At 37.0% G+C, this 19231-nt stretch overlaps 1 protein-coding gene across 1 annotated transcript; it reads right to left on the bottom strand.

Moving 5' to 3' along the window:
• Positions 1-477: 477 nt before the first annotated feature.
• On the bottom strand, positions 478-954 carry LOC149238421 (uncharacterized). The gene has a single exon (XM_089369560.1). The coding sequence runs from the start codon at positions 952-954 to the stop codon at positions 478-480; it is 477 nt and encodes a 158-aa protein (XP_089225686.1).
• Between the last annotated feature and the right edge of the window lie 18277 nt (positions 955-19231).

The raw sequence follows: 19231 nt of genomic DNA, 5'->3' as shown, positions 1-19231 counted from the left end.
ACTATCATCTCCTAGATAGATTTTCGACCCAGATGAAGTTTCTTCAAGAAATTCAAACCAATCCTTCTTACCAGTCATATGTAAGGATGCGCCCGAGTCAACATACCATATGTCGTCCTCATCTCCTTTTGAAGCTGAAAGGGCACGATCGACTACAAATAGTCGAAGTTCGTGGCTATGATCCTCCTCTTCATTAAAGAAGTAACCCTTATATTTTCTCTGTTTGTTTCTTCCTTTGTCTGCCTGCCTCATATAACAATCTCTAATCTCATGTCTAGGTTTCCCACAGTAAAAACATTTCTTAATGGTAAAATTATTAGCAGACATACCTTTAAACGGTCTCTTTTGAAATGTGTTGGCTCCTCTCTGCTACTGCTGCTGCGGTTGCTAATGCTGCTTCCCTTTAAACTGTCTCCTTTTTGCCATCAAAGCAAGGTCATTGCTCTGAGTTTTCAAATTTTGTCATCACTCTTCTTCCTATAGCAGAATCCCTATCAGCTCTTCAAATGCAGGGGCTTTCTCTCTTGCTGACAGCCCTGTGATGAGCATCTGGTATTCATCAGTCATTCTGTTCAACGTGAGCGTGACCAGATCTGAATTAGAAACTTTCTCTCTGATAGCTCCCAATTTGTCACTCAGGTCTTTGACTCTAGCAATGAATCCAACAACGGACTCATTCTCCTCCATCTTTAATGCAAACAACTTGCCTTTGAGTGACAAGACACAGTTTGTATTCTGCGTCTCATATAGGTTTTTGATCATCGTCCAAATATCAGCGGCTGATTTACAACCTCTAATATGTGGGATAACACTGTCCTTGATGGACATCTTCAATATAACCTTTGCTTTTTTCTCCCTTTTATCCCAATCTTGTTCTTGTGTAGTTGTTCCTGATCTCAGCTCATTCTGTGTAACGATTGACCATGCATTTGCACTTTCAAGCAAAGTATGCATCTTGAATTTCCAGTTGGAGAAATTCGATCCATCGAGTTTGCCAGACTCGTGGAGATATGATTCTATATTGTTATTCATATTGGACTGATAAAATTTCTATCCAACTGAACACTTCAATGAGCCACCACCGGGCAAGTCCGATCTGCTACCACCGAACAGATCAGGAACTCTAATGCGCCACCACCGAGAAAATCTAATCTGCTGCCACTGAACAGATCAAAACAACTCCAATGCGCCACCACTGGGAAAATCTGATCTGCTGCCACCGAACAAATCAAAGAGCTCGAATGCACCACCACCGGGCAGGCCCGATCTGCTACCACCGAGCAGATCAAAGAGCTCGAATGTGCCACCACCGGGCAGGTCCGATCTGCTTCCACCGAGTAGATCAGGGACTCCAATACGCCACCACCGGGCTACTCCGCTCTGCTGCCACCGAACAGAGCCGAAAAATTCAAAGTGCCACCGCCGGGAAACTCCAATCTGCAAAAATTGCAGATTTTTCAAAGAGAAAGAGGTTGGCGCTCCTTCGACATCAAAATGTCCGCGCCCGAAACAAAATCGACACGTCTCCCGAAATTCGTGCGATTAATCCTTGATTTTCCACGCCAATTGTACTTTCTGGCGCACTTATCACCCTCAAATCCGCGCCAACAGGCGCGACTGTTCGCGTCAAAACCACGAAAACACTTTCTTGTGCTCAGAGATGATCAGTCATCTGAGACCTATGCTTCAGGTATTACTGCAGTCCACCTGATTCTACAAATGCCGCCACTACAGTTCTGTAATCAATGATGCATCCTAAAAAAAAACAGTTAAGGTTATCCCTACTCTGAGCTCTGATACCAAGATAAAAATCACATTTGAATTAAAAAGAAGGAGTTATAGCTCACAGGTGAGTACTACACCTGGAGACTGTACTCAAAAAAGAGACTCTATCCGTTCGCTCTCCTATTCATCAAATGAATGATTACATTATTAAGTACATCACTAGAAATCAGGTAGTTGCAAACAACCTCCTAAACTCTAGGAACAAATCCTAAACTAAGGAGATACGTTACAACTTATGTAACCATTTCTCCATTAATACAAAATAATATTAATTATTTTCAACTAAAATGACATCACAGGTAGTTATTGTGTTGAGATCTGTAGCACTGTGGAAAGCCAATGTGGTTGCTCGTCTTATAATAAAAATGAATAGAAGTAACACAGAGATTCTCGAGACAGGAAGAATGAAGCATATGAAGCATATGCAATCCCTAGAATATGAAGAAAAAAATTGTTTTATGCACTATCTGTCCCCAAATGTGCTAGTAATCATGGTTTTATTTGCATTTATTTTTTCTGACCAATTCTTGGATACCTTGCCAGCTGCATGCATCATAACAAGTCTACTGCTAGGATTTTCATCCAAACACATCACTGCAAGTCGTGAAACTTTCTTAGCACCATCAACCGGGAAAGAATCATTGAGCCGAGGATCGATCCATGATCTCAGTATGGCCATTCATTGCCCTGAAACCAAGATCCGCAACGATCACACTGCTGGGATTCATGTATTTGTGAAGACAACCCAAACGTGCATAATGACGAAAAGACACATCAAGAGCGATCTGCATCATGGAAAGCCATGAAGATAGCATTCTTCTACCGCTTAGGGCTTCTCTCAGGCTTGTACCCTCCACATACTCATACACAATACAGACATTTTCCCCTGTTCACACCAACTCAGAAGATTCCAGATACTTACCTTGCTTTTGCCATAGCCCACTTGATTCTTATAGTTATGTTTGAATCACGAGGGATAGATCGATGGACAGAGAGCAACAACAAGTGCCTTACACAGTGGTGCAGCTGATGGCTATGAGCCCTTACAATCCGTATCTTCACCCTCATCTATTTTGGGCTTTCACTGAAATCGGTTACTGGTAAGAAGGTTCTACGAAGAAACCCAAATCAGTAATAAGGGTTTTTATTTGTTTTTATTTTTACATTGAGAATCTATCTGAATCTTTGTGGAATATCTGCTATTTTCCTAGATTGTTTTGTTCTTTGTACGTCTTCCAACCCGCCTGGATAAGTATTTGGAATTTTGAAAGCATAGCCAGAACAGTATCTCTGCGGAGAAAAATAGATTTAGAGCATTCAAAAGCCTCTGTTAGAAGAGATCCTATATTCATTGAATTTGAATCTATCTTTAGAGTGGAATTTTTAGCTAATAATAGTTCATTTCCACCAAGACCTCCAAACATTCTTCGGCAGAACGTAAAAATGTTGGACTAACATCTGGTTTGTTGGGTGCCATGGAATTGACTTTCTGAACACTAACTCCTATCCCTGGAAAATGGCAAGATTCAGGATTTGTACGAGTTGAGGGTGAAATTTCTTTGTATTTTAAAAGGGATGCAATTTCATTGATTTTGCGTACTTCTGAGCATTTTTTCATTACCATCATTCCCTCTCGAACATTTAAGTACTCATATAGTTGAGATTGGTTGTATGACTTGGTTTAAGAATGTGCTGGAAATATTTATTTGTCATAATGACTTGAGATATCTGTAGATATAGCCTGTTTCTGTAAATGCATGGCTGGAAAATATGACTTTCACATATGGTTGGGACTGAAAATGGAAGCATCTGTTGAACCCAGAGAACATTAAATGGAAGATGATGGCTCATTCTCCCTCCCAGAAAAGGAGCTAGCTTCACTCCTGCGGGAGAAATTTGACAATTTCAAAGTTGACGAGGAGTGAAAGGTCATCTCACCTTCACAATCTCCTTCACTGCTACACCACATAGGCAAATTAGACCAATCCTCTTCCCCAAAATGCACATCACATTCTTGAAATTTCTCTCCTGTTTCCATGCTTTTAGGACAATGATATGACTTTGAATCTGATTGTGTAGTGTCTTCTAAATCTTGTCCCTTCTCTGTTGTGCTACTTTGACAATTTTCACAAGATTCTTCACCCATAATATTCTCAGCCACTTTTGGGAGGTTTTCTTTGACATGCACTATAGGCTGCACTTCACAGTTTGTTGCTTCCATATCCTTGTCCTCTTTAACATTGTTCGAGCTCCTTGACGTCATTTTGTCTTGAAGTTCTTTGAATTGCATTGATAAACGGAAACCTTTATCACTTCCAAAACATCTTCACCTTGCACTTTCTGGGCATAAATGTTAGGACGTCTTATTTTCAATGGCATGTTACCACAAGAACGCTTGAGATGAGAGATACCCAGATTACGTCCAGAAAAGACACAAATTTGTGGTATTTTTAGTGCTCTGTCCCTAGCCAGTTTCTCAACAATAGCTTTCACCTTTTTCTCAGGAGACTAGTTTGAGAGGCTTCCATCTTTATACGAAACCCTCCTCTTTCCTTTTCATGAATAGAAGATTTTGATATCATTGGGCATGGACTATTTGCAACAACTCCCATAATAAGTCGTCAAAATGGTCAAAAGATTTTGTTCAATAGCACAATGCTTGACCTGCAAAACATAAACCCCGTTTGTTAATAAAATCTGGAGCTTTAAAATCACCTTTTCATTCACAATGAAGCAACATATAAACCCTCAAAATTGAAAATATCCATGTTCACAAGTAGTGGAAAGACCGAAGTGTAAGGAATAAGTTGAAATTCAGTCCAATCATTCTTGGGAGGGCCATCATAATAGCATTTTTATCAACCAATGAACTATAATACTATGATAGATGACTTAATAAGTATGGAGTAAACTTGCACCATGACAACTCACAAGCAGGAGAGCCAACCATGCAGAGCACACAAAATTACAACCATGACATGAATTTGCATAATGAGAACACAATATCTTAAGAGAACTTTTTCGCAATTCAAGTTATATGATAGGAATAAAATTATAAAAGAAATGTACAAGATTGAAAAAGACAAGCTCTCACCATTACATTTTGTTGCTTCCATATCCTTGTCCTCTTTAACATTGTTCCAACTCCTTGACATCGTTTTTTCTTGATGTTCTTTGAAATACATTTATAAGCATAAACCTTTATCACTTCCGAAACATCTTCACCTTGCATTTTCTGGGCAGAAATGTTAGGACGTCTTATTTTCAATGGCATATTACCACAAGAACGTTTGAGATGAGAGATACCCAAATTACGTCCAAAAAAGATACAAATTGGTGGTTTTTTTTGTGCCCTGTCCCTAGCTAGTTTCCCAACAACAGCTTTCACCTTATTCTCAGGAAGACTAATTTGAGAGGCTTCCATATTTATATGAAACCCTCCTCTTTCCTTTTCATGAATAGAAGATTTTGATATCATTGGGCATGGACTATTTGCAACAAGTCCCATCATAAGTCATCAAAATGGCCATAAGATTTTGTTCAATAGCACAATGCCTGACCTGTAAAACATAAACCCCGTTTGTTAATAAAATCTAGAGCATTAAAAAGCACAGTTTCCTTCACAACGAAGCAACATATAAAACCTCAAAATTGAAAATATCCATGTTCACAAGTAGTGGAAACACTGATGTGTAAGGAATATGCTGAAATTCAGTCCAATCATCCTTGGGAGGGCCATAATAGCATTTTTATCAACCAATGAACTATAATACTATGATAGATGACTTAATAAGTATGGAGTAAACTTGCACAACGACAACTCACAAGCAAGGGAGCCAACCATTCAGAGCACATAAAATTACAACCTTGACATGAATCTGCACAATGAGAGCACAATGTCTTAAGAGCACTTTTTCACAATTCAAGTTATATGATAGGAATAAAATTGTAAAAGAAATGTACAAGATTGAAAAATACAAGCTCTCACCATTACATTTTGTTGCTTCTATATCCTTGTCCTTTGTAACATTGTTCCAGCTCCTTGACATCGTTTTGTCGTGATGTTTTTTGAAGTACATTGATAAGAATAAACCTTTATCACTTCTGAAACATCTTCACCTTGCACTTTCTGGCCAGAAATGTTAGGACATCTTATTTTCAATGGCATATTACAACAAGAAAGCTTGAGATGAGAGATACCCAGATTACGTCCTGAAATAGATACAAATTGGTGGTTCTTTTAGTGACCTATCCACCTTCAATATCACCTAATAGACTTACCACTCTTTCACAAGTCTTTTGACTACTATACACATCCAAACTAAAAAATGTTTAATAATTTAATTAATCATGTAGCTCGAAGCTATTTATAACCATTCCTCCATTATACAAAAATAAAATTCATCTAGTATATATGTCTATCATCATCTTGAAGCTACCTACAACTAGTCTTCATTTATGCAAAAAGAAAATCCCTCTTATATGTACACCTATAATCTATATCAAGAAAAAAAAATGAAATTTCATGAAATCGAACTCCACACCATTAAAAAATTCATATAGACTAAAAACCCAATAGGGTGAGATGTTTTCTTTCTATAGTTCATATGTTCTTTTATTAAGCTCCCTCATGATGTTGGACTCTTGGATATCTTGAGGCATGCCCTCCACACAAGTTTTCTTGAGGGATTGATTAATTGAAAAATTTGAATCTCCCATCACCTGAAGCTTTCACACATGTTTTTCTAAGGCTACCTCAAGAAAAGTGGACAAGGTTGTGAATTCGTCCCTATCTTTTTAGCCTCTTCTTTGCCATATCTAATATGAATAAGAAGCTTTTGGGGAAAAGAAGCACAACGCCCACCAATGGAAACTTTCATATTGCTTCACTAACTTGTCCACCAACCATTCTTTCAAATAATCTTCCAATGTACCCTTTGACCAAGAGGACTTTTGATGTCAATTTGGCTTCACTATACATAAGTCTTGCACTATATATGTGCAATAATGAAAATGTGAGAAAATGACTCTAGATTTATTTTGCACAAATAGTATCTATTTCAACTAAACCATCCTCATTTTAGCTCATTATCCCAAGTCAAAACTTATTACCTAATGCCAACCATAGAGTAATTTTACTTTTCAAAGGGGCATTAATATTAACAAAGCTTATTTTGACATTTTTTTAAGCTCCTTGAAATGTTGAATTTTGAAGCATGTATTCCAATTTTTTTTCTTAAAGATCTGCTCAATGACCAAGTTTGAATCTCCCGTCACCTGAAGCTTTCACACACCATCCAAGATGGAATTCAACAAGACTAATATCTCTCCCTTCTAAAGAATCATATTAGTCCATCGAGAGACTTAAACTTCAACCTTTTTAAACAACCACAAACAATCTAGAGATATTCAATTATTCTAAAATCCATCCCAAATATTTTTCTTTCAAAAGGGAAAAGCACATTTCCAACCTAATTAGGGGGGAATTAGAAAGACAAAGAGGTAGGGGGCATGGTTTTTAAACATTCATTTGCAAACACTTGGCTTTGAAATAAAAATCCATCAGGGCTTTAAGGGAGATAAGGTTCCTTAAAGGCCCTTGAACAACGAAAAACACATGTGAGAAATAATTTATTAGGTTGATACCTTTGCTCCCCTCAGAACTAGTATCTCCTTTGCATCATTGGTCAACTTACTCTTAATCTAGAGATCAAAGATAAGCTCAAAACATGAAAGTGCTCCGAATCTCCCGAAACTGGCGTCAAATCATAGTGTTCATCATCCTGATTCCAATGTCGGTTGAATCACCTTAGAAGTTATCACGTTCTTAAATTTTGGCCCAATAGCTAAAAGGTAATAACGGGGTTAATTGGGTTTTTGACTGGGCAGACCATACATCTGATGACATGGTGACATCAACATGCTGACTGGGCATATGATAGATAGGAGGACCAATCCCGGCTCGACATATGTTATTTTCATACTAGGCTAGGTGGCATAATGTCATTAGCTGGTTTGGCTGTGATGTGGGCCAATTATCAGGGACCATGTGGCCCAACGAAACGGTGGCACGTGGCCCTCTATGGGGTGAATTTTTTTTATAAGGGCTGAAGGGCCTTAAAAGGGTTTGAACCCTAGACCTCTAGCAAACCAACCTACAACCTTACAGCTATGCCACCGCATTAGTTCTTATTATACATGGGGCACAAGTTATATTTATTATGACATGGCTTCGACGTTTTCGGGAGGGGTTGGGGCACACGGCCCCAACCCTGGTCACGTGATAGACCATAAGACCAACTACGAACAAAAGCGAGGGCTCTAGTGGCACGAGCGGGCAGTTAGCCCTGGCACCCATATACATTAGCACCCACAAGACCACCTGGTGGAGGCTATGGCGGAGGGCTTGGGTGAATAGGCCCTAACCATCCGTTCTCGACAGTATATATGTGACCATTACCCTGGATTCCGGCGAAGGGGGCAGGAAGTTTGTCATGCCCTTGATCTTATCAGTGCAGTGGGACAAGAACCTTCAGAGTAGGGAGCTAAGCCCACTAGGGTGGGTAGTTAGCCCCAATGACATGGCGTAATATGACCCTATTTTGGCGCTTAAGGAGGTTATTGGCAGAATTAAAGAGGCCAAAATTTGTACCTTTTGCGGCAAGAATCTCATCATTCCCTGCTGAAATTGTCACTCAGCGAACTGTGTAAAGGCGAAATTCGTAGAACAATTAGAAGGTTTTATCAATTTTCAAGGCAAATATTAGAGCATGGTTCCAAGAGCCATATCTTGCTCAGTTTTTAACCTTTTGGAGCTTGAGAAGAGCCTAGAAAGGGGATTTTGAGTGTCCTGAACTCTATGGCAGCCTCGGATTTCTGATTTGAGTATTGTATGACATGTTAATTTCTGGTAGCATCAGATGTGCTCTAAGCCTCAAAATTGGCAAGGAGGCTTGGACACATGTATTCCAGAATACCCAGAAATCGTTTTGGGAAATTCCACCCGAAGACAGTTTTATTAAAATAATTATTTATTTTTAATGGGTGCCTAAGTCTAAACTTAGGAAATTAAAACAATTAAAGGGTGTTAATTAAAATAGGGGTGAAACTTCTAAAAGAAGATGAGGATCAAGCCAAAATGATCTAAGTCATTAATTAGAATCTAATCTGGGTCATTGGTTCTCAAAGAGAATATTATAAGAGAAGGCTTGATGGGCATTTGGAAAATATATCAGAGAGAGATCATGATCCGAATTGGATCCATAGAAGACTGTCAAAGAACCATGACTCTATCAGGTTGGAAAAAAACTCTAAGGAATCCAAAACAACGATCAAAAACACCCCTGAACCAGTGGTAATGGCAGCCAGCGTGGAACAATGAGGACTTCGGTCAAAGCGCGTTGACCGAGGCCTATGGAGACTGCGCAGGAGGTCAAAGTAGCCCCTAGGAGCCCCAGATCGGGAAAATAAGGTGATTTTTGATGCACGATTACTTGTAGAACAGGGCCATGAAGGAGAAAGCCCGAGCACATGGACACATAGTGAGCCGAAGAACCGCAGCCGGAAAAGCGAAAGGCGTTAAAGTACAAAGGCGGGACCCACGTTTTGGAAAACCGGTGGTATTGATTGGGGTGCCCTTGAATGGTAAGAGGTTTTGGATGAGAGAGGAGTGATTCCATTCCTCAATCGACGCGTGGCAAGCGAAGGTGAGAGAAAACCGTTGTTCATCGCTCGCTATTGATCGAGCAAGTCAACCGCGCGAAACGTGCGTATGACGTTGGATCTAGAGGCTCCAAATCGGACAGTTGAGATCGCGCCCGATGGAGGAAGTGGAATCGACAAGGGAATACACCGCGTATTAGAAGGATTTGGAATCCGTTTGACCGCCACGGTGGAGGAAAGACTTCATCCACGATGTAACTGAAGAAACGAACCGACGAAGCATGCTAGCGCCATTTAGAGGAGGACATGTGGCCACTCCTTGAGCGTTGATGATGACGCCAAACAGGGAACTCCAAGAGCAGATGCAGATGGTGAATCGACAGAGGCAGAAGAGGAACCGAACAGGCATTGGAATGAATGGCTAGAAGCCATGAACAGAGACAGAATACACAATTAGAGTTAGTCAGAGTGAACACCGAGAGGAGGACTGAACACTAAGAGATAGAAACCAAAGAAGAAGGCAATGAATCAAAGTAGCAAAAGACAGAGGGTCGAGCTGACCAAAGGTAGCATCGAGCACCAGAGAGCTTGAGGGATTCAAGCCATCCCATAAAGGAATCTGACTGGAATAAGCACCACATTTGGCTCTTTCCATTGTAGACCAGAAGGTCACAGAGTTGGTAGGAAGAACAAGAGTCTATGCACTCCAGTGGCTTGAGGAATCCAATTACCACCCTTCCAAGCAAACTTGCTTCAGGAGAACTCGCATTGAGTCCCTATATTGTAATTCTTTGCTTAAAGACACAATAAAACAAGGCCACCACTGAAAGTTGGACCAGAGATGTAGCCATAGAGAATAGGGTGAACTCCTTATTAAATTTCTTGTGTCTTTGTGTTTTCTTACAACATTTCTCTGCTATCTTTCCATTTAATTATCTGTGTATTAGCAATTTGATCGATCTATTGTTTCAATAACACAGAAAACACACCAGCACATGAGTCTGTAATACCTTTAAACAATAAATCTTTCACTGATGTCACTCATAGGATGAATATCAGATCAGATCAAGAGATCGAATTTCTCAAAAAGGGCAGCACAACAGTTGTTAGAGAAGAGATCGAAGCGATTTCTTGCAGTGAGGGGCAGGGATAGTTTTCGGGGGAATATTTCCAGGTCTGAGAATACATCACAGAGGAGGCAGAGAGAGATCCATAAGAGGAAATGCAAAGCCTGAGAGGAGATCTGAATTTCCTGGAGAAGTCGAATTTCAGAGCCAAAAACTATGTGTGAGACTGGGAGGGCAAGAATCCAATTTCCAGAGGAAAATCGATCAGCCAAAGGAGTGATGCAGTCCCCAGAAGCTGTGACGCAGAGCAGTGCAGTGATTGCGCAGAAAATGCGTAGAGGAAGCTAGGGGTTAATCATTCAGTGGCTAGATCAGTCATGGATCGCCAGTGATAGTGTGAGCCATATCTCACTTATCTCTCTCTCAGTGAGATTTTCTGTATTCGATAGCCAGAAAGGCATCCAAAGATTGTATTTAGAAACTATTGCATAATAATACAAACCCTTAGCTGTTGCACAGGTTTTCCCCCATTGGGTTTTTCCGAGGACATTTTTCCAAAAAAAACGGTGTCATGTGTTGTGTTTCTTTCTTGTTAAGTTTCTTGTTTCCACATTTTATTTAAATGGTGAAGGCTGTAGTGTATTAGTTTCGGTGTTCACTGTAGGAAACAATAAATAATTTTGTTCAGTAATTAACAAATAGAAGAAACATAATCAATTGTTGCAGTAGATATTTGTGCATCCAAATTTTCACATGGTATCAGAGGACAAGTGAAACAAGGGAGCAGAACAGAAGAGCCAATGTTGAAGAGGAGGAGGGAAATCAAAGTGTTGCATAGGCAGTAGATCGAATCCCCAGAGGGATTGCGTAATCAAAGCTGGGAGGGCAAGATTTTCGTGGAAGATATTTCAATGAGTGAGTAAAGGAGAGGTAAGATTTCCAAATCAAGATTTGTTAGTGGTAGAGGGAGTAGCCAAGAAAAGCTTCAACACAGAGTAGTTCCTGGGGAGACGCAATTTTCTGCAGTAGTTGTTGGGGTAGAAAAATATTAGAAGAACGAAGGAGACACTTGAGGGAATTTCTTCCTGAGAGAATTCCTAGCCAGGGAAGTTGATTTCTCAAGTGTTGAGAATCATCAGAGAGGAACAGATCTATTAAATTCAGCGTGAAGTGTGTAGGCCAGCCTAGTAGCTGTGCAGAGGAGAGAGGAGGCAATACGACATTTTTTTGGTAGAGATGGCAGCTCATGGGTTGCGAGATCAAGATCAGTTGGATGGTGCATCCAACTATGTGATCTAGAAGGCAAGGATCTCATGCCTTCTCGATGATTAGAATCTCAAAACCTAAGTCGACAGTGTGGTATTTGTACCGACGGATCTAGATCTGCTCAAGAAGTACAAGGGTGAGATGGAAAAGGCCAAGTGATTGATCCTCGACAAAGTGAGAGATCACGTAGCATGTCACATTGTCGGCAAGGATATTGCCAAACAGATGTGGGATTCCTTGGCTACGTTGTATCATGGATTGTTCGAGCATCAAAAGATGTACTTGGAGGAGAAGATGAGATAAGCTAGGATGGAGAAAGGGGAACACATTGATTCATTCCTGTCAAAGCTTTAGGAAGTCTGACATCAGTTGGGGGTTGTAGGATCAACACCTCAACCTACAGAGATGGTGAGGTTGACCCTAAATTCAGTCTCAAAGGAATGACAAGTGTTTTTCCATAGTATCTTGGGCAGAGAGAAATTTGCCAGATTGGGAATGAATGTGGGTCGCTCTTCAGTAGGAAGAGATGAGTCGAGACCTAGTCAAGTGCAAACTTGATGGCAGTAGAAAAAATGGGACAAAGCCTAAGGAGGAGGAAGAGAATGCATCTCTTGCATCTAAGGGGCAGCAAGAGCAGTGGAGAAGGAAGAAGGATGTCTCCAGGGGAGAGGTGCGGTGATATGGTAGTGTAGTTCGAAATAAGTGTAGATGGGAAGGATCCTTGAGAAGTTTGCCTTTTGGATCAATACCTTTCTACGGGAGACCATATGAAAAGTAGCAGGATGGACCGAGACATTCGATGCAGAGGAGTGTTGGAGTGACAGTCGCAGTGGCTAGGAGCACCAGAATCATAACAGTGTAGAGCTAGTGTTGGCAGCAATGAAGTTGGCACAGAGCAAAGTTAGCAGCAGTGCAGTGGCCTTAGTGACAACACAAAGACTAGCAGTAATCAGAACTCCAGCAGCAGATACATCATAATGAACACTTGTTCAATAATTTTGGATGCTTTTCTAGTGCTGATGCAGTAGCAACAACAGTTGGATAAGGTTGCAATGCAGATGCAGCATTGGCAGTTTCAGAGCCATTAGCAACACATATGCAACATTTACAAGGGTTGTAGTATAGATGTAGTGTTGGTAGTAGCAGGGTTAGCAGCAGTACAGATGCAAAATTTGCGCAAAAGTTGGTGGGCAGTGATGTCAAACATCAACGACGCAGAGAGAGATGTTATAGAGTCAGGGTGATTCTTCAGCAAGTTACATTACTAGAGCACATTCCTCACTAAGAGGGAGTGTTGATTTCCAATAGCATCAGATGTGGTCTAAGATTCAAAATTTGTTGGGAGGCTTGGACACATGTATTCCAGAATACCCAGAAATCATTTGGGAAATTTCACCCGAAGACAGCTTTATTAAAATAATTAATTATTTTTAATGGGTGCCTAAGCGTAAACGTAGGAAACTAAAATAATTAAAGGGTATTAATTAAATTGGTGGTGAAACTTCTAGAAGAAGATGAGGATTAAGCCATTGATTAGAATATAATATAATTCTAGATATTTTTGCATGAAGCATCGATAACAATGAATTAATGTCGTTGATAAAACACATGCATTAAGGATTGGATGAAGCTGCAACCATATGGGTGGTACAAATTGATTAGGGATGCAATAAGGATTGGATGAAGTTGCGACCATATGGCCAATACAAATTGATGAGGGATGTTCCACCCATCTTTAGTCGATCGATAAGACAAAATCTCTTTACCCAGACACTCCCAAGCATGGGTTGTGATTTCATAGAAGCAACTTCCTCATGCTTTCTTGCTATTAGTTTTGTAGATTCCACTTTCAAGTGATAGATGGTGGAAATCACATATGCAACCCCATCTTAGCACATCTACCTATGTTCCCGCAACTTGAGGCTCCTTCCCTTTCTCAAGTATTTATGCACTTAGCATTAATCTCTCCTAGCCTCATAGCATGCGAAAAACCTTCCACTAATAGCTATTTATTTCTTAGGACTTGTTGCACCATTAAGTTGTATCCTCTCTGTGCTAGGTCACCCCTTAAAATCTATTGTTTGTCCCAAATTTGAATTTCTACATAAAGAATCAAAATTCTTGGATTTTAAATTTGTCTTTCACAATTTTCCATTATTCAAGTGAAGTCTTCTTTTATAAAATCATAATCTATACTTATTAACGTCACTTATCAATTTGTATATGTTTATTTATTATTACTTTTTTGTTTATCAAGTTGTCTAAGTTCATTAGAGATTACATTAGGCTTCACCTGTGGCTTGAGAAATCGTGACCCAAGGGCATCTAAGCTATCAAAATCACTCGGGGATCACACCCAGCCTGGGCCACCACAACCCTTAACATGATTTAATTTTTCCCCATAGAGTTTCGAACTAGTGACCTTCACATCACAAAGTGACTTACTAGTACACCTTGTCATTGTCTATTGTGCGCCTTGTCGGCATTTATTTATTATTATTGAAATCAAACTATCTGCAATATTTATTACAATGTCTACCACCCATTTAGGTGTCTTCATTTAAAATAATAGTTCACATTATTTTTTTGAAAATTAGATTTGAGGGGCATTACATCTAACGCACGCTAGATTTGCTTATAGCACAAACACAAGCACACACATGCTAGATTTCCTTCTAGCCTAGACACAAACAAGTTGCCAATAACAACATTGTAGAGAAATCTAGCACATGTTGTTTTTCCTTGTAGCACAAACATTAGCACATTATTAGCCAAAAAAAGTACATTGCGAGGAGAAAGTAATCTATTGTGTGCTAGATTTAGTCATAGCACAAATACAAGCATATTGCCAACAATAACATCACTTGCCAAACGAAATGTATCACATGCTAGATTTAGTTATAGCGCAAACACGATTACACACATGATTGCTCTCTCTCTCTCTCTCTCTCTCTCTCTCTCTCTCTCTCTCTCTCTATATATATATATATATATATATATATATATATATATTAATCAGATTGAGATCTAATACATCATAGCTCATCATTTCATTTGCCCGAAATGATTCTAGATTGAAAGTAATCTATTGTGTGCTAGATTTAGGCGTAGCAGAAATACAAGCATATTGCGAACAATAATATTACTGACCAAACGAAATGTAGAACATGTTAGATTTACTTATAACATAAAGACGATCACAAACATGCCTCATATATATAGATATATATAACATCAAGGTCAAAATCCAATTCAATAAAGCTCATCATTTCATTTGCATGAACTGATTCTGAGTTGAAATAATAATAATCATTGCTCTTAACCACTGAAAGTAAGCGCGCACACACATATGAGGTTTTACATTACAACAAAAACCCCTAGCTTAGTAAGCTTCCAAATCCTTCACACTGTATTGAGTGTGTAGTTATTCCCTTGTTCCTAGTGGGTGGTGGTTAGTCCATGCTACCAATTCCTAGAGGTACAATGAATAATCCAACACCTCCTTCCATTGAAACTATGGCGATTGAAGCTAAGCCAAGGCTTTGATACCATGTTGAAGTCTTCCATTACAATAAAACTCATATTTAATAAGCTTCTAAACATGTATCATTACGTTGAGACCATTATTCAAAAATGACTCTTAGTCCACACTATAAATTATGAGTAATATATATATATATATATATATATATATATATATATATATATATAACCTTATAGAAATATTATTAAAATTTCATCTTTTTAGTCATTTTTTCGTCAAAGTTTCTCGTTTATTCATTTAGTGAGGTAGTTGTTAAGGTATCACATTATATTTTATTTGTTGCTTCTCTCAGTTGATAAAATACTTATACTTGAATATGATAGGAGATTACTTCTTAATCATTGAATGTTTCATTACCTAAAACTTTTATTTTTAATATAACATTTTCAATTAAAAATTATGAAATATATAAAAATATGTCAAATTCATATTTTTTTATAAATTAAGTTATAGTGAAAATGTTAAAGTTAATATAAACTTGGTTTTATAAAAAAAAAATCCAAATTATTAATTTATTAATTTGTTTATTCAAATGAAAATCAAAGTATAATTATGCTTCCAAAACTATATCAAAATAATTATTGATTTGCTACAATTTATAAAAATATGAAACCAATAATTATGCTAGTAGAGCTAATAATTCACCGCAAAGTTAGGAATAATGCTTAAAATCAGAATCATAATTTGACACTCATTTTTAAATGTAGTCATTTAGTTAGGTATAATAGTATATTATTTGAAACACTAGGTGCAAGTAAAGTGCAATGCACAAGGGCATACATTTTTATCAAATTCATACATTGAACATGATTAATATGGAGTAATTTCTTCTAATTCATAAGTATCCAATGTGATTTATGAATGGCATTTTAACTTGAGAGATTTATTAAACCCTATTAAAGTGAATTTCTAGCAATATAGTTAGATCATTAAATATGTTTTCATCATTATGGGTGTTTTTTACTATGAAAAATTACAGTTAGATTCCTATTTTATTGATCCATAAATTCGTAACTAAAGATAGAACTAGCATTTGCACCAGATGTTGCAAAGGAAATGTCGTAAGGCATAAATTCGAGAAGCATTGTGACATATAAAGAATCATTGAAGATGAAAATTAGTAGGTGGAGGGTAAAGACCTAATACCCAATGCCCATTGCATTAAATAGGTCTTGTTGTTTTTGGAAACTTTTTGGCTATGACATCTTGCCAAAAAAAACTTCTCATTTATAGCAGGCTATGGAATGACTTCAACTAGAAGGAGACAATACTAAATACTATTGCAGGTATTGAGGAGGAGCAGAATGTTGTCCTCATTAGTAAGATGAATAAGGGAAACATGAAAATAGGAACTAAGAAGGGTTAGTAAGATGAATAAGGGAAACATGAAAAGAGGAACTAAGAAGGGTTGAAAAGGCTTATCTACAATCCTCCATTGTGTGCTCTTTCTATAATCTTCTTGCTTCTCAATGTGTATGGTAAGTCTTCAACACTCTATCTACTTCCAATGACTTATGTTGTCCTCGTTAGTAAGATGAATAAGGGAAACATGAAAAGAGGTACTAAGAAGGGTTAAAAAGGGTTATCTACAATCCTCCATTGTGGGCTTTTTCTGCAATCTTCTTCCTTCTCAATGTGTATGGTAAGTCTTCAACACTCTATCTACTTCCAATGACTTCAATTTGCATATTCTTCAAAGGAGTTTCTGCTATTGTTTAAGCTAAGCTAACATCCTCTTTTTGGTTGCATTTATTTCTGTGAGCAGGGTGGTATTCATTCTTTTGGCTCTCTTTAGTTCCCTTAGTTTTAAGTGGAAAAAAATCTTGGACTTATATGACACTAAATTATTGATAATGGGAGATAATAATCATGACAATTTTTATGATTGAATTCTTTGGGTTTTATGTCATTTTATCTCCATAATTTTGTTCGTTGGAACAAAGCTACAAGTTAAAATAACATAGTTGGCCTTATAAATTCAAGGGAGGCATGTTGTAGTTAAAGGAACTCCAATGTGTAGCCAACAAATAAACTAAAATAAACTGTTTTGGTTCAATCACCCTCGACTTATCCTCTTCTCGATCCATTTAACTTTTCCAGGTATCAAAATGATTTGCATTCTAAATTTCAATTAATAAATTGTATTTCTAAATCCTATTCACTGAGTATTTATGGGAATACCAATTTCTTTATGGTTAACTTATGTTATGCATAATGCTTTCCAGCTTGGTTTCTTCTTCTGGATATGCTTGAGCACTTTAATGTTTCAGGAGAATAATGTAACCAAAACACTCAAAGGGCCATCATATGATCATTGAGCATCATATTATTCTCTATCTACGAATTTGGAGGGAAACCAGTTGTGTCAATGAGTAAGAAGATGCAAGTGCTATTCAACATTATGCACACCATTTCCAACATCCATGATGGTCTTATTGAATTCCTTTGTTTAGTTCTAATAAATTTGTTTCCATTATAATATACTGCAACTCTTTGAAGTGATACTTGCCCACTGAAACCTTCAATGCCAAAGTACGAAGCTGGGGCCTTTCAATCCATAGTAAAAGAAAATAAAGGGAAATAAAGGGAGTATTCCATGCAAGAAGGAAGACTATTTACATTATATATATATATATATATATATATATATATATATATATATATATATATATATATATATATATATTCCCATATATTCTGAAGCCAAGCAAAGTATAAATTAGTATAATTAAATAAATTAAATAGTTAATTAATGTTGATGGTCTTAAAATGAAATTATATCTTCTTACAATAAAATAAATTTCATTTTATTTTATTTTAAATTTTATTTAATTCTATTTTTTTTAAAGTGATGATTCCTTCTCACTCTAATTTTAACTCTATTCTTAATTTTTTTAATGCTACTTTTGAATTATTAACATTTCTCCTATTTTTTAATGTTACTTTAAAGTTATTATGGTTTTAAACATCAATGATTATGAGAAATATATGTCTTTTCAATAATAATAATAACAATAATAAAGTTTTAAAATTTAATTTAACCTTTTGATATATAAAAAATAAAACATCATCTATTTGATCTCACCAATCCACATATTTTTTTTAATTAATCTATACGCCGCCTCTTTAAATTAAAATCCTTAATTCTAATTAAAATATTTAATATTTAAATAATTTCTTATTAGTAATTTTTTTTAAACAAATTTTATATGATTTGGTTATATAAACATTAAAATCATTGTCAAATTACATAATGAATAATGAGTTGTATATAAGTTTTTAAACATTATCACAAAGTTATAACTTTTGCAAACATTTTGATGAAGCAAAATTATTAAATGTGCAAAATCTTTTTAGGAAACCTATTAAGAACAAATGCATATAAAAATTCTTCCATTGTCTTCCATTGTTTACACAGTTATGATCTTATGACTCTCTATTTTTAGTAGTTGTTAGGATAGAGGGTTTAGATATACTTCAAAAGTAATTATAACCTTTTTTCTTTTAGATTTAATTAAAAATGTTTAGAAACAAGTTATGGTTTTTGGGGATGTGGTGTTGATAAGCCATGGTATTGACCCATGGTATTGTAATAGAATAATTAAAATCCTAGATCCATAACATAATAATCAAAAGCCTAAATGGGCCATGATATTATGATTTTTTTTCCCTTCCATTGTCTACACAATTATGCTCTTATGACTGTCTATTTTTAGTAGTTGTGCTCTTATGACTCTCTTATTTTAGTAGTTGTGAGGATAGAGAGTTTAGATATACTTCAAAGGTAATTATAACCTTTTTTCTTTTAGATTTAATTAAAAATGTTATAAACTAAATTAAAATAAAGTATTTCTAAAATATTTTTATTTAGAAATAAGTTATGGTTTTTGGGGATGTGGTGTTGATA

Source organism: Pinus tabuliformis, chromosome 8, assembly GCF_031772625.1.
Source record: "Pinus tabuliformis cultivar Carrire ecotype Pingquan chromosome 8, CPIR1, whole genome shotgun sequence".
Classification (NCBI taxonomy): domain Eukaryota; kingdom Viridiplantae; phylum Streptophyta; class Pinopsida; order Pinales; family Pinaceae; genus Pinus; species Pinus tabuliformis.
The sequence above is the reverse complement of the archived record's forward strand: the minus strand, read 5'-3'. Positions and strand labels throughout refer to the sequence as shown.